Consider the following 15860-nt stretch of genomic DNA (forward strand, 5'->3'; position numbering starts at 1 on the left):
CAGTGTATATGACTGAGGTATCACTCCTGCAGGATTCTGGACATGCCTGCTTTGAGTTAAATTCAATATGATGCAACAGTGCTCAGTTTCCTGCAGCACTCTGTTTTGAGGACTTCTCTGAACTGGGACTACTGCGAACATTTTGTTTCAAAATACCATCACTTAAGAACATGCTAATCAACATAATTTCAGTAACTCCAGGTTAATAAGAGAAGTCCTAACAAACCCTAAGAAAAAGCTGAATCAGCTCATTATCTCCTTCAGTCATCAAAGAAGATTCAAACATTGTAAAATCATGATAATGATGTTTGGATGATACCTAGTGACAATTGCCAAGGTGCTGTACCTCCTACACTCTGGCAGAAACAAAACTGTGTTACTGACACAAGAAAGAATAAATATATAAAACCATATTATTGATCATGAAAATGATGCCACCATGTCAAAGTTGGAATTTGGACTTCTTCTTCAAGGTCCTTAGACGCTTGTAAGATTTCCAATTAAAACGTACTTTAAAACCATGCAGTTAAGGCATTGTTTGGCCACCCATCTAGCTGAATGAACAAGCTTACAAAAATTGGTCAGAAATTCCTGAAGTGAGCACTGCCACCAAAAAAAGTATGTTTATAAAACTGAACACTGGAGACACAAAACAGGTCTCTGCACAGCTTTCCCATGCTTTTGTCATTTCCCCAAAAACATTTTTCTACGCCAGGTGAGGTAAATATATCACCTTCCATGAATAACCTATGTAAATAAATGAATCTATGTAAAACAATGAACGATACAGATACTGCAAAGACACGACACAGTCTTACAAGCCAGTCCAATATTTCTGTGCATGTAGGTAGCATACTTGAATCTGTTGCTGTAGCAGATGTAGCATATACATATTACAAATTTAAGATGTATTTTGCATCATGCTGAGGAACATGCTTCTACTCTGGGAAAAAAATAACTGAGCTTTGCTGGTCTGTGAAAAGAAAAGTTTTAGGAGTTCTGCATATTTTTCCAGTTTAGCTTGTGATTCTGAAGTCACTGCAGCCTGTATTATCTTTTTAAAATGAACCACAAGGTTATCAAATTGATCTCCTCTATTATGACCAGTTTAGCATACAATCACAGAATCCAGAAACAAAGGCAAAAAAATGTGATGTTTTTAACATTTCCAAGAGAGTATCTCCTAAATCTGTACAACATTGTTGAAAGTCTCCACCTGACAATACCCACTAATGTCAAGGCAAGTTTCACAGCTAAAGCCTGATAATCTACTCCACTTAGACACTCAGTTTAGTGAGTGGGAACCTCTTCTTACGGTCCTGTCGCCAGGTTACCTCAACACTCCAGCATGCAAGGCTATGTTCTTCCCATCACTCCCTTGACAGCTTGTGTTTAAACCTAGTTTGTAACTGCCTTCCCAAGGTGAACTGGTTTCCTATTCTGCTTCTTTATTCCGAATCAGAAGCTAAAGTGATGTTAAAGTACTTAATGCCTCTGACTCAGATGCAGAAAAGTCTGCAGGCACAGAAACTTGACCACAGTGAAGACTGCCCAGTATTGGTGTCTGGAGAACCAAGGGACACAGCCATAAATTGTGTTGCCTAGGCCTGTCTGAGAAGCATTGCTGGGGTGTGAAACACAAACCTGCAGACTCCCAGCTCTGATGCTTAGCCCCAGCATTTCTTACGAACATTTCCAGCAAAAAAGGTAAACTTTCCCAGTGTAGCAATTTGGGTTGCTTGCTCTGGAAAACTGTGTGATCATCTTATAAAGTATTTACTGAGTTTTGGAACCGCAACATTGGAAAAACTCAATTGAAAACAATTATTACAAAAAACCACATTGCTTTCATTTCATAGAGGCAGATTATGAAAGCAATTTCACTACCACAGGGACAAAGAATTTGTACCGCCTGAGAGAGTCAGCACCCAACATTGTTTTCAACAGCAAACATCTCTACAAACTTGCAGGGTCACCTCTGTCCTGCTGGAATTACCGTTCCAGGGTGTCTTGGGTTACAATACAGGGTGTGATAAAAGATCTGTTCTATCACCATCTGTTGAGGGTGGGGGGTAGTGATCCTTATCTCCGCAGGAGATGTTCTCCTAATGGGCCATCCACTAAAACCACGCAGGACATTGTTCTTTATCTTTTCACAACTCATCCTCCCTCCAGCAAGTCATTTTCTGCTAATGGCCCATTGAGCCCCACTGTGTGACTGATAAAATTACTGCATCCCATTGGAAGTTGCTCCAGCCAGGGGGAAGGGCCCAACATTTCTTACCAAGATAAAACAGAGGTGTGGGGGACACCAAGGTAGCCCCTTCTCCACTTGACTCCCTTCTCCACATCACTACTGGACCTCCAGAAGGAAGCTGCACCTTTTACTGAAGGAGCACTGCTTCAACTGAATCACATCTGTCTCTACAAAAGGACTACAGTCACCATTTACTCGAACTGCTACCAACACCCTGCCTGACGGAGTGTCAGGTTGTACTCTGACTTTGTCAGGGTTTGGAGTTTGTTTCTTGTAGTATTGTATTTCTATTTTAATTTTCCTAGTAAAGAACTGTTATTCCTAATTCCCATATCTTTGCCTGAGAGTTGCTTGATTTCAAAGTTATAATAATTTGGAGGGAGGGGTTTTTACATTCTCCATTTCAAAGAGAGGCTCCTGCCTTTCTTAGCAGACACCTGTCCTCTAAACTAGGACATAGGGGGACCAGGGGGAGTGGGCAGCAAAACTGTGCATACATGCTGGCACTGAATATGGGAAAAAGTTCTTAATCTCTATGCTTTTAAGGTCCAGCTACAAGTCACATCAAGTCACCTCTAGCTTCCATACTCATTTGTGATCCTGCCAAAGCACGTTTGATGCATTTATTGATTTTCCTTCCCACTTAATTAATGATGGTGATTTATAAAAACGAAGAATATTTCATTCCACTTCGTTCTGTCTCTTTTAAACTTTTCCTATGGTATGGTGTGTTTCTTTATTTTTTCTTTTTTTAAGCACAACTTCTACAATTTATAAAACCTGCATATTTTAAAGCAGGTTTTAGAAAAAAAATTTGCATTCCTGTTGGATCTCTTGGTTTAGCTTGCTCTATTGAGGCAACGTACAAAAGCTCAAGCTTTTATATTTTTCTCTGTTTTGAGTTGAAAAGGGCTGGAATACCCACAAAAACAAGTGAGGTAACATACTATTATTTTTACTTCCTTTTAAAATACTTTTATTTTACTCATTATGAGAACATGAAATGTTAAGTACCAAAAGTTCTGCTCACCCTTTTCACTACTCCTGCCTGCATGTATTCAATCTCTGTTTCTTATACTTAAGAAAGGTAAAATATTATTTTTTATTAATTATCTTAACAAGTTTAAAGCTCCATGGAAGCGTGATTTTTACAAATGAGGATTTTATCTTCTGTTTGTTCTTTTTTCTTAGGAAGCACTCCTCATCCTTCTACCATCTTTTAAAAATTACAGTATAGAGATGCATATCCAGCATTCTGGGCTGCAGAAGTGGTAAATATGGAAGTCACATTCTGAAAAGTTATTTTAGTATTTACTTTAAAAAAACAACAACAAAAAAACTTTTAAAAGTACCAGAAAAGGGAAATTTATCCCAGCCAAGGTGAAATAAGGAGGATGTTCCAAAATCAGCCTGAACTTGATCCTGCACAATGGTGCAGGGTCACATGCAGTGCAGGGACAGGTAGGTTGCCACATCATCCCTTCTGCTTGTGGCTGGGCTGCTACCAGCATCTCTCTGTCCTAAGTCAGTGGCTTAAGTAATTTGGAGCATGTTAATTATCCAGAAACTACATGACTTGAAGAGTAACTACAGAGGTACCTTGTCAATGACAAGACCCTATTAACAAATTTACTGAGAGATTTTAGACTTTTATTACTGGCTATTCCCAAAAGGTGTCAGTCCATCAAGACTCCAGCAGGATACAGCAACCTGCCTCCTGTCCAACTTCTGTAGTTAAAATGAAGCACCAGTTACTGATCCTACCTTATCATATTTCTGCTGAGCTCCATACATGGCATATTTTCCAATATTTTGATCCAAACAGACCACTGAAACTTCGTCAAATTCATTTCTGGCCAGGTATGGGCAAAGCAAAAACAATAGGAAAAAAAATCAGAAAATGTCCACAGATGACTTTGTAATTACAAAACATGAATACAACTTCTCTTTCCCAAACAATCACAGGCACTGAATTATCATCACATATTAGTATACACTTTTAAAATATTTATACAGATCAGGTGAAAATATATTTCACACAACAGACTGCATATTGCAGTACCCATTTTTAGGTACTGGTCCCCAGTGCAAAGCAACAAAGGCTCAAGGTGTAACTCTTTACTGAGATAAGGTAACTCTTTACTGAGATATTCTTCATTTAACTGTGAATAAATATTTCTACTGTAGCTTTGCTCTAACTGTGGTAAACTCATTCAGTCCCTGTTTGGGAATGCAGAGACTATTCTGGAATGAATAACTCATTTATTTCGTCAGGTATCATAGAGATACATGATGCCCCTGTGCTTGCAGAATCTTCTCTTAAAAAGAGAATTGTGCTAGGTAAGAAAATCATAATACTAATGGAATTAGAAGATGAATAAAGAGTGTAGAAGCCAGACAGAATAGGTGTAGGCCATGGGTTAGGATGGTACGGGTCCAGGGCACCTCCACAGGTTCAGGGTAATCACTCCTTGCCATTTTCACAAGTCTCCCCCAAAATACAGCATAAAGAGAAAAAAAACCCACCTGCATTTGTTCAGAACTGGGACAATATTGAATATACTTGCTTATACAAGTACGTATGTATATGTTTTATGATATCTTATTGCATTTTTATAGTCATTAAACTATTTAAAAAAATTATTTCATATCAACTCTTTTGCATTAATATCAACATAAACTTGATATATTTAAAATTAGCTTGAAATTCAGTTCTTGTGCATAACACAGAGGTGATTTAATACAGAGGTGGTTTAATACATCCATCCATATATGTATGTAGATGCTTATGAATATCCTGCTGCTTTGAAAATTACTCACTATGCTATTTCACCACATTTTGCGTTGTTATAATAGGATATTGACTGATTTTAGGTTTAAGGGACTAACACAGTATTCAGTAATGACTCTGTGCTACAAGTTTATTGCAAGTGCTAAAGGTTCATTCAACCCAAGCAATTCAGTCAATAACCAATTTTTATACTTCTATCTCATTCAAAATTCCAAACCGGCTTTTTTTTTTTTTTTTTTAAATTATTTCAGTATCAGACTAACATTTCCCATGGAAATCAATATGGGTGAGATCCATTAGCCAAAAATCTGCAGTACTGTAATGCAAACATATTAAAAATATTGATCTTGCTGGCTACTGATGTTTTGATTGACTTTAATGTTTGTAAGCAGCAATAACAGAATTTCAATGACTGAAACAAACTTTTGATTAAAATTATAGATTTTAACTTTTTTCTTCTATTTTACTGTTTCAAAGCGTATTGTATGGTTTACTTGTTTGCTGTAAATGATCATTGTAGTAAATCCTTACTCAGTTTCTCATTTGTGAATATTAAGGTCTATCCCAGGTAACACATCTTCAGTTACACTTTCTATCACTCATGATGTTTTAGTTCCACTATATCACATGTATAACCCCATGTTTATATGGGCAATGCCAGATGTATTTTTGCAGCATTTTCCTTTCTAGATCCTCACATTTTGTGGGTTTCTGTTACCAGCAGCAACACGAATTTGACCTCAGTTTTTTTTTCCCTACCCCTGAAACTTTGATTTTTCCACAGCTGCTAGCCAGGATTTTGCTAAAACCATCCTCCTAAATGTGGTTCCTCTTTTCAAAATAAATATCTCATATAAAATAAGGGTATATTTTCTACACTCTGCGTCTTTCTACCCTGGGTATGAACATGCCTTCACTGCCACACAGTCTGAGTTCTACCATCTAGATCACATTTACTACCACAGGAGAGCAGAGGCATCCTTGCTTTAGAAGGAGCCAAGCATCGAGGAACTAGAGAAATAACTTCAGACGGTCTGGTTCCCACCTAGGCCTGAGGCTATTATGAAGTAGTTCCAAAGGAGGAGGTTTTCTTCAGAAGGCACCAGTACTGATGACTGTCTCAGGCAATCCAAATGGTTGGTTGTTGTGGGTGACACATGTGGTTATAAGCTCTTGTGCACTCTGGGCTAGTGCAAGACCTCCTTTTGCCTTCGGGCTCGGTAAATTACAGATAAATATTTGGACAACAGAAGTGAAATAGATTACTGCAAAGAGGTACCAGAGATGGATCTTTAAGAAATTTGTCCCCAGAAGACCATACCTGCTGGAACCTGCTGCACCACCTGTAAATCTCCAGTGCTCCATAAAGACAGTGCCTATGTACATGCCTGTGAATAGACAACTGCTCGACAGAGGAACCACAGCTTCATCATTCTGGTGTTCAGCACAGAGATATGCCACCTGAGGCCCCTTGCAGGTTTGCATTTCCATGATCCAGTATTATAACAGTTTAAGACACATCCTCTTTGGACAGATCATGTGTATTATTTTTTTTTAAATCATAACCCTCTTCCTGCTGATATCCAACTCCCCAAATCTATAGCCCAACCTGGTTCCTGTGTCCAGGAATGGGGAAAAATTACCTGAAGGAAGAATAACTTAAGGGATGAGGCATGTGGACACACTTGCACTACACTATAAAGCAAAAGAGGTATGATTCCTGTACAGCATATAGCATAACATCCAAGGTACAGCTCCAGGATCTAAACCCTCTTAAAAAGTCACGGCATGAATGGAGCTGGGTTAACACTACCTCCATGCATATCACAGGTTGAAGCTTTCCACTGGGGTGCAATGCCCAAAAGACCTGTGTCACCAACCACTACAACCTTCCGGAAAAGGCTTTGAGCACTGACCCCATGTCTCTGGCTCTGCAGTCCCATTAAGCTTTGATGTTCGCTAGTATTGATTGCCCACTCTGAAATATTTAAACAGGAAGAGCAAATTAGCATTACTAAGAAGCTACACAGGTGGGAAGAGGAAAGACCAGCTCAGCTCTGCTGTCCTGCTCCTTTCACTGTGGGACATAAAGTGCTCTATGTTTGCTGTCAAATCCTTTAGAGCAGGCAGTGCTTTGTCTGTACCTTGAGATATTAGGAAGGACTAATAAACAAAACTGCCTCTAAATATGGAATGTTTCTGGCAAATGACAGACTGCTTCCCAATCAGGTAGAGATCTCTTCTGTAGAGAAAGACCGGTATGGCAGAGATGCTCTGTACTGACCACTACCTTGTCTAGAGACTATTAAGCTTTGAGTCTTCAACCACCTTCAGCTAAAAAAAAAAAAAAAAACCAACAGAAAAGCTCAAGCCCCAAGACCAATAAACGAAGAACAGTTATAAGCCTAACTGCAAAAAGAAATTCAAAAGGACTGGTAACATTGCAAATCGTATTCTACTGTATCTGCACTGTAAACACGCACCAATTTTTAATCCTCAAAATTGCAATACCTTGCCCTCCAAACACATGCAGAACAGGTAGTCTCATTACAAGTATTTTTTAATGTACTCTGTCAATATGTCTACACACAGTCTGAAAACTGCTCCAGGCTGGGGAGCATATTTCAGGGTTCCAGCATACAAAGCTTCCTGCAGACTCAGCTGCAGGAATTTTAAGTTCTGCTGCTGTCTGCTGCTTGTCCTGCCTCTCTGCTGAGTAACTGCCCCTGAGGCAGAATTTGGAGACATGAACATAGCCATCACATTAATACAAACGCTTTTTTTTTTTTCCAGTTTAATGTTGTTATCCTGCAGGAAATGCATATCCCTCTGAAGATTTTGGTAGAGGGGAAGTAAACAGCAAAAGGATGGGCTGAGGCTCAGGCTGTTAAACAGCCTCAAAGTCTACACCAAGTCTGTCTCCACATACATTTTAGGGCCAAGACTATGAGTTGTGAAGTCAGGCCTTGCTTATTAAAACATATTAATTCCACATAGTCTGTATTATTTTGCCAGTATCAAACAGAAATAGTTCTGGCTCTGCTATGGGTTGAGTGCTGCAGACAGACATGAAAAGCTCGGCATCTCACAAGCCATACTTCAAGCTCCTATTTATTAATTCTAAGTAATGCATGGGACAGAGTACAAAATGTTCATACCATTAATTTATTTGCATATTCATCTTGTCTATCACAACAAGGAGACAAATTTAGAATTTTTTCGTAGGATTTGCCTTCAATGTCTAGCTGTTAGAGTAATTGCTAGTGAATTACTATTTGCACAAAACAGTCTATTATCCAGTATAACCCATTGAAGCAGATGGCCCTCATTTCATAATGTAGACAAACATGGTGTGTCTCTCTCCTTGTTGCCCATCCAAACTCAGGACAACCATGCCATCCATACCTGGGTGAAGAGAAGGCCTGCAGGCTGACTCTTGAACATGCAGTCTAAACCCAGTATCTCTCCAGATGCTAAAACATAGTTTGAAGGTTCTTGTTTCTTGCCAATGACAGCTGAAAAAAATTCAAGTTTCTTTTCCACACCACTGGATGGGCAAAAAAAAAAATCTATTTCAAAAACGGTAAGACCAGAGATTGATCAGTAAACAAAATACAGACCACCACTAATTCACTACAAAACTATAAAGAATGATATATAGTTAGCATCTAGTACTTGCAATGCTACACACTAATCACTAATTACTTGTGGTATAACAACTTGCTGATGACCAGAGATGCCCCTACCATCTATGCAACAATAGATACTGCTGTCTATATTTAACACCATCATCCATGATCATGAAATTCAAGTAGATCAAGAGACAATGAAATACAACATATAGAAAAAAGTAATGTATCTGGAATCAGAAAGGAGAGATTTGAATAAAGGCTCTGCCAAGCCATGGCAAGGCCCAAAAAATTAGTGACACTTTTGGTGGACTGACTCCTCTTCCCAACCAGATGCTACAATGCCAACTCTTTCCTTTGGCTGTGACAAATTGGTTTTAACTCTCTTAGGAATTTAGGATGAAAAAACATCTAAACAGAAGTCCTTAGAAGGTCTGTGACTTGTTTTATACTTTTCTGCAGCTCCATACCAGAGATGAGCCTGTGCACAGGATCTCCTGCAACAAGGCAAATTGCATGCAATCAGCCTTCAAATCAGGATTTTAAATTGGCCTCTTTGGTTACTTCAGGCTTATTAAAGTGCCTGTAACTGTTTGCTTCTATGTAAGAGACTGACACATCTGCCCCTGAGCAAGAATGACACTCAAAGTAACCCAAACTGCTGTTGTCCTTGCTTGAGTCACTGCATGCAAACCTTATACTATGCTACCAAAGCAAATTACTCAGGATACCCCAAAAAAGTAGAGAAAGCTATGTTATGACCTCTGTGATTGTGGGCTTTCAATGAAGCTTCAGAAAAGAAGAGAGGGCTGCCTGGGCCAGTGTCTTAATGAAGAAACTGATGGTCAAATTGCAAGAAGATGCTAGACATCTAAAAAACCACTCAGGATCTTCAAATCCCAGTGACACCAACAGCAACATAAACTCTATGTGCTCATAAGTTTCTGGACTGATTAATTAAATCCCACATGGTTGAGTGAAGGATGCTTATTCTGAATAAACAAAGCAACCACATACAAATCCTGTAGGACCAAGATGTCTTCTCTTATTTAATCTTTTAAAAAGTAAGAAAATGACACCATCTCCAAGTGAATTAAGACATCACTGTGTACTGAGTATCTCCTTATTCTACAAAGAATCAATTATGGATTCAGAAATTCTTAAATGATCTGCAGGTTTTCAGGATTTTTTTTGCAGCTATTTATGTCTTTCATGGCAAGCGTTGAAGACTGAAACATAGAAAGAGTTCAAAACATAAAAGTATAACTTAAAGAAGTTTGACAGAAACACAATTAAAAAAACAAAGTCAAAACAACTTTTTGACACTGAAAGCATACACTCTGCACCCTGAAGCTAAAAGTCACATACTGAGAGTGCATGTTCTGTCAAAAGATACTATTTTCAAGCATGGCTGGTGATTTTGGAAAGTGACACTAAAAAGATCTTCAATCTGGCACTTTTCTCACCATACACTTACTAAAGCATCCCCACTGTCCAAAATCCCAGGAGTTTGGGGATCTGATATCATGGAAGGAAAAAAAAAAAGATTACTTACAACCTTGTAAGTAACTTGTGTATGTCCTTGTATACATACACTCACCAAGATTTTTATGCGTGCAACCGTTGTGTTATTACTTATTGTAGTTGTTTTGTCAGTAGTTTGGTTTGTTTTTGTTTTTTGTTTGTATTATTATTTTATTAACTTTAGTAATTATTAATTCTAGTTAATAAAAAAAGTATCTGAATTAAGTGAAGGGTCATCTATCTCCCTGGCGTAACTGTACCCCTGCTAATCTATCTGCTACCACAGTGCCTCACTACAATTTTCATGGGAAGCAGGTTGGCTGAAGGTATGGAACATCCTGAGACCCAGTGGTACAGTTTCATAATGCCCCCTATCTTGGTTTAAGATAATTTGAAGGAGAACACTCTGGAATGAGGTGCCTCCCTTTTCGGGTTCAACCAATCCCTTTCCACCAAAAAGGAATGAATATGAGCAGACGTTCCTAGAGAAGTAACAGTTTACTAACAATGAGAACAGTAAAAGTAACAGTAACAGGGCCTGAACGCACAGAAAGACTTCTTCAGCTTTCTTTGGGCAGACGATAACCAGAAGCAGGTAAGGCAATGATGTGTCTGGGCTGGGGTGACTCCGTAGTCTCCTCTGCTCTGCTGGGAGCCGATGCGAGTTGCAGCTGGGCTGCTCCTGCTCAGGGCAGCAGCAGTGGGCAGGCACCTATGGAACTCACCTCCAGGCAGCTTCAAACTGCTAACTGAAGTCTCTCTGAGATGAGGGAAAAAAAAAAACAAACCTAAAAAGAGAAGCCAAAAAGAAAAAGCCTCTGCCTAAGCAAAGACCAAGAAGTCAGTGAGGTAAAACCCATGTTGCGACACAGCACGCCTGGCCTGCCCAAGCAGATTCCACATTCCTTACCCCAACTCCCCTTGCTTTCCCAGTGGTATGGTCATTAAGAGACGGTGACAACTTTGGGCACAGAAAGGTATGGAGTACAATAACCTTTTGGGTTACCAGGACACCTCCACTGAGACAAAGCAGAGCATAGGAACAGCATAAGGCTGCCCTGCAACACCCATGCTAATGCTGCTCATAATGGGAAGTCACTAAGGATGCTACTCTGAGCAGACTTTTGGGGATGAATGGTGGATTGCTGACAACAACAGCAGGAAAGAAAGTAAAACAGATGTACTTTCTACAGAGTGGAAAACTGAGAGGCAATATGTTACCTCCAAGCAGCACAGATATAAGAAAAGCAAGTATGAAAAATGAGTAGATCAAGACTTCCTTATATAAACACCGGGATCAGCACAGGTCAGAAAAATTTTAAATGCACTGAAAACCTATTGGTTTAGAAATCCCTTCAAAGTTTTGAAGTTCACAGAAATGCAAATTTTCTATCAAACTAGAGGAAGTGTATAAACTAAAACACACAGGAAGCTAGGATACACAGATTCTGCAAAGGCCCAGTTTTTGCACCTCAGAGTATTGTTTCTTGCTTATATATGTATATGAAAGATCTGAAAATGAAATATATCCCATTTATCTTACCTAGAGACAGATGTCTCATATGGACGTGGTGTTTTTACCAAAAGAGATTACAAAACTTTCTATAAGATGCTCATCATAGAGAAGTACACAAGATTAATTACAATTAAGCAATGAGAACCAAGATAATAGTAAATAATTAAAAAAGCAGATCCACCACTACAGCAGTCCAAGTCTTCCCTTCAGTATGTAAGAGGAATTTGAGATGAAGCAGTAGCACAACTCGGCAATGCTGCCTGAAATCCATAAACTGATGCTCCCTGCTCATAGCCCATCTTTAATTTTTAAGAACGAAATCAGTGAGTGCAGATAAAACATGAAGGGCTGTAATCTCCTGGAGTGAACTTGTCACAACATATGTTACTACAGTTCTACACTTTTACCTTTGTGCTTTGTTGTATGTAGTAGAGCAACATAATTAACCAGTAGTAGGTAGTGTCTATCTTAGTTCTCAAAAGGTTAAGAAGCTGATTATAGCTACAATCAGCTTTGCCTGGGGCTTCAGTGGCTCTGTGTAATCAAATTAGACAAGCGGGGCACAGTGTCACCTAACACAAACCATGGCACTTTCTTCTCTGTTTTGACCTTTTTCATTAGATGTGCAAGACAGGTCCAAACATTTTGAACAGATTAGTCCCCAAAAAACTCTGAGTGATAAGTCAGGCATTCATCTACATCCTTTTCTCGAGTGACTCAGTGAGACCACACTTAAGAGGTTCCCCAGTAACATTCCCAACTTTGCTTTCCCCTGAAATAGCCTCTTTGATTAATTATTGTTATTTTTAGGGGAAGGGGGGTGGGATGGGGGTGGAAAAGGTTTCAAAAGGTGAATGGCAATTACTTCAAATCACAGAATATCTTTAGCCTCCATATTTATCTCAGTCATTTTATTATTTTGATTCTAGAGATGCAGTACAACAAACAGATAACTTCATAAACCCAGCAGAGAAGGCATTAGCATTTCTAAGTAACCACAGGTAACCCATTTGTCAGAGCTGTGGCTGACTCCCTCTACATAGTTTCACTGCTCTTTGAAGTCAAGCAGGTGAACACTATAATGGAGGTGTTTAAGGAGGTTTAATAATGTAGACAGAGGATCAAGTCAGCCTGACATCAGAACACTTTCCATACCATGATATCACAATTAAATGTAAATGTAGGCTGCAGTGCCTATTGCTTCCATGATCTTGCCATCTTTGAACATGAAGGGAACAAAGATTAAAAAGGCAAAGAATATATAAAGAATAATAATTGGAAATTTAGACAAAAACCTGTGAATTAAGGAATTTACTATGCTTTCCTGAATTTTCTGAACTTATCTAAAATAATTTTTGGATCTTCACATATATGATCTGTAATTTTAAGTCCAGCTCTGCTTGTGGATGTACTGGAGCTAACTGACACAACTTCTATGTTGTGAAAGTAAGCATATGAAACAATAGCTTCTGCAGATGACTTGTGCACAGTTATTTGCAGACAAAAAACCATCCAAACTTGCTATTTTAATTAAGTCATAAATGAAAAGTTACAGAAATCATACTTTCATGCTTGCACACCCTTCCTGGCTCCTGCTAATCCAGCAGTACTTCATGAATTTGTATGCTGTTAACCTGCCTTGCCATAGTTGTATATCACACTCCTATGTTGCAAGCTGTGCAAGAAAGTTAATACACCAAGTTTAACACAAGGACAGGAGACATTATGTCCTGCAAATGACTATGCTGCTACGGTCTGCACAGCTTGAGAGAAATGCATACATTGAGAAGAGAGAAAACCTATCACACAGTATTGATGGAGTGTCTATAATTATTACAAATAATTTTACCTTTTCATTGCATCATCAGCCAGCCAGGAAGCTCCCATGTACCCCTCTACAAGTGTAAAGCAGAGTCAGGTTCCTCAGAGAGAACGTACACTAGCCATATATATATATTACAGATTTAACAGTAAGTCCCTGTACAATTTTTTCATACATCAGTTTTTTAGAATTTCTTTTTGTCAACTGACTGTGGTACACAGTAATTCAGTTATTTACATCCAGTGGCAACCACCATCCAGGCAAAACAGCCTATTGTCTGCCTTCCCATTTCTGTACTGAGATCTGCCACATGTCTGATGCAGAAGCACATAATTTGTGTGTGTGGGTGAGGATAGGACAACCCCTGATGGGACACTGTGGCCACAAACAGCAGATTGGCACTATGTGGGGCATCTCTGCCATCCCAGCTCAGCTGGGAGAAGCCACCAGCATCCCCACCACTGCCAAAATCCTCCCTTGTAAAGGGAAGAAATAAATGAATAAAAAAACAAACTTTAAACACCCGCAAAGATATTTTCAAAACATAAGACTATGTAAGGAAGTGAAGAAATTTTCCTTAATGGATGATTGGCTCTTTCAATAGTAATTTCTCTTTGTTGCAATGAATGCAATGTAATGTACAGTAATTTCACGACCATTAGGTGCACCAGACTATAAGGTGCACCTCCCGCGAGTCGGTAAAATTCGCAACTTCGTAGGTCATATAAGGCGCACTGGACTATAAGGTGCACTTTTTTTTTGCAGCGAGGTTCCGCCCACAACTCACCCCGCGCGATTGCTGGCCGAGGCCCTGCCTCAACCCGGTAGCCATTGGCCCCCTGGCCCGCCTGGACCCGGGAGGGGCCGTGCCGCGGGCCCCCTGGGCCTGCCTCCAGCTGGCTGCTGTGGCACTGCCGGCTCCCCCCACGGCTCACAGCTCACACTTCCGGTTTGGCAAATTTCGCAATTTTGTCCATCAGATAAGGCGCACCGGACTATAAGGCGCGCTTCCGGGTTCGAGGGAAAATTTTAGTCAAAAGGTATGCCTTATAGTCGTGAAATTACTGTACATGTAAATGGATTAATGGCATTTAGCTCTATGTCACTGATCTGTACAGAATATACAAACTCATATGAAACCATTCAAAGACCACACTCCTTCCTAAATTCCTATTAATATGTTATCTGCAAGACAAATTGTATTCAGAAATTAAAGTACCATTTTAAAACCCCCAGGCATAAATCTCCCAATCAAAAAACAACAATGCATCAATTTAAAGTGTTGAACAATATTAATACCACAATAAATTACCACTCTAGTACATTTTAGCTTTCCTCTATCAGTTTGGAGAATGTAACAAAGCTCTGTGCTATTCCAATCGAGTGTTTGAGAGATTCCCAAAACAGAAATATAAAAATGTTGCCTCCAAGATCTCTACCACTAATACAAAAGAATCAACAACACTGCAGCAATAAATGGTGATTATTGGCTCATAGAGGCACATTGTTTTAAAGTACATGAGCAAATATGTCTGCAGATCAGAGGATGTGGAGTGCTCCTATGGAATAGAGATGGGAACTTATTTCATTGTATGTGAATATTTGTGAAGATGTGAAGATATGGACCATGGCACTGCTGCTTGTGCCAAGCTACAGGTAACATCTGGACCTCAATAACAGCCCTCACACCTTGCACACCTCACTCAGGGGCTGTTACCCTGGGGTAACACTCTCACAGGGAACTTTGACAAAGCAGACAGCTTTATTTATCAGCCAAAAGAGAGTGCACATATGTAAATCACTGTTGAGTTTGTACTAAATCTTTAATGTCTTAATGCCTTCATTTGCCTTTTTCCCCTGATTTTGACATTGCTTCACTGCGAACAGCTATATTTAATTTACAAGTTTTTCTGGCTATTTTTTTTCCCCTCTCCAAAATCAGAAGGTAGGAAGTAGATGGGTGTAACTTAAAGAGGCAGCTGAGACGAGCTGCTGGTAGGGTGAAGTGGTAGGTTTTAGTAACAGCTGGAAGCCGTAAGTGGCTCTAAGCTTTGAAGTCAGTGCAGCTTTGATGTGCTACTCCCATAGTAAATTGCAAGACAGTCTTGAAAGAAAAAAGATTTCCCAAATACCATCCAAGTGTCACTGTTTGTGAAATCCTTGTATGATTTTTTTCCCCTCTGTTGAACTTTAAATCTATCACTGGGCTGCTCTCATTTCCTCACAGTCACTCCTGGTCTATTTAAAAGTGTCTTGGTTAAAAGGATAATTACACCCATGCTCAGTTTAGTGGAGGCAAGGAGCTTGCTGCATGTTATTTG

At 39.4% G+C, this 15860-nt stretch overlaps 1 protein-coding gene across 7 annotated transcripts in view; it reads right to left on the reverse strand.

The window, feature by feature from the left end:
• FAM172A (family with sequence similarity 172 member A) overlaps nucleotides 1-15860 on the reverse strand; it is a 298225-nt gene that overhangs the window by 42017 nt on the left and 240348 nt on the right. The window contains exons 11-12 of one of the 7 annotated variants that reach the window (XM_033084693.1): nucleotides 8454-8563; nucleotides 4089-4109 (exon numbers count right to left, since the gene is read on the reverse strand). The exons of 3 other annotated variants lie outside the window; for them this stretch is intronic. In XM_033084693.1, the coding sequence (XP_032940584.1) occupies nucleotides 4104-4109; nucleotides 8454-8563 (116 nt within the window). In that variant the 3' untranslated portion in view covers nucleotides 4089-4103. Of the gene's footprint in view, nucleotides 1-4021; nucleotides 4110-8453; nucleotides 8596-15860 lie in introns of those variants that run through there. 3 more of the 7 variants (XM_033084695.1, XM_033084692.1, XM_033084696.1) reach the window with 3 other exon arrangements.

This window comes from Catharus ustulatus, chromosome Z (genome assembly GCF_009819885.2).
Source record: "Catharus ustulatus isolate bCatUst1 chromosome Z, bCatUst1.pri.v2, whole genome shotgun sequence".
NCBI classification, from domain to species: domain Eukaryota; kingdom Metazoa; phylum Chordata; class Aves; order Passeriformes; family Turdidae; genus Catharus; species Catharus ustulatus.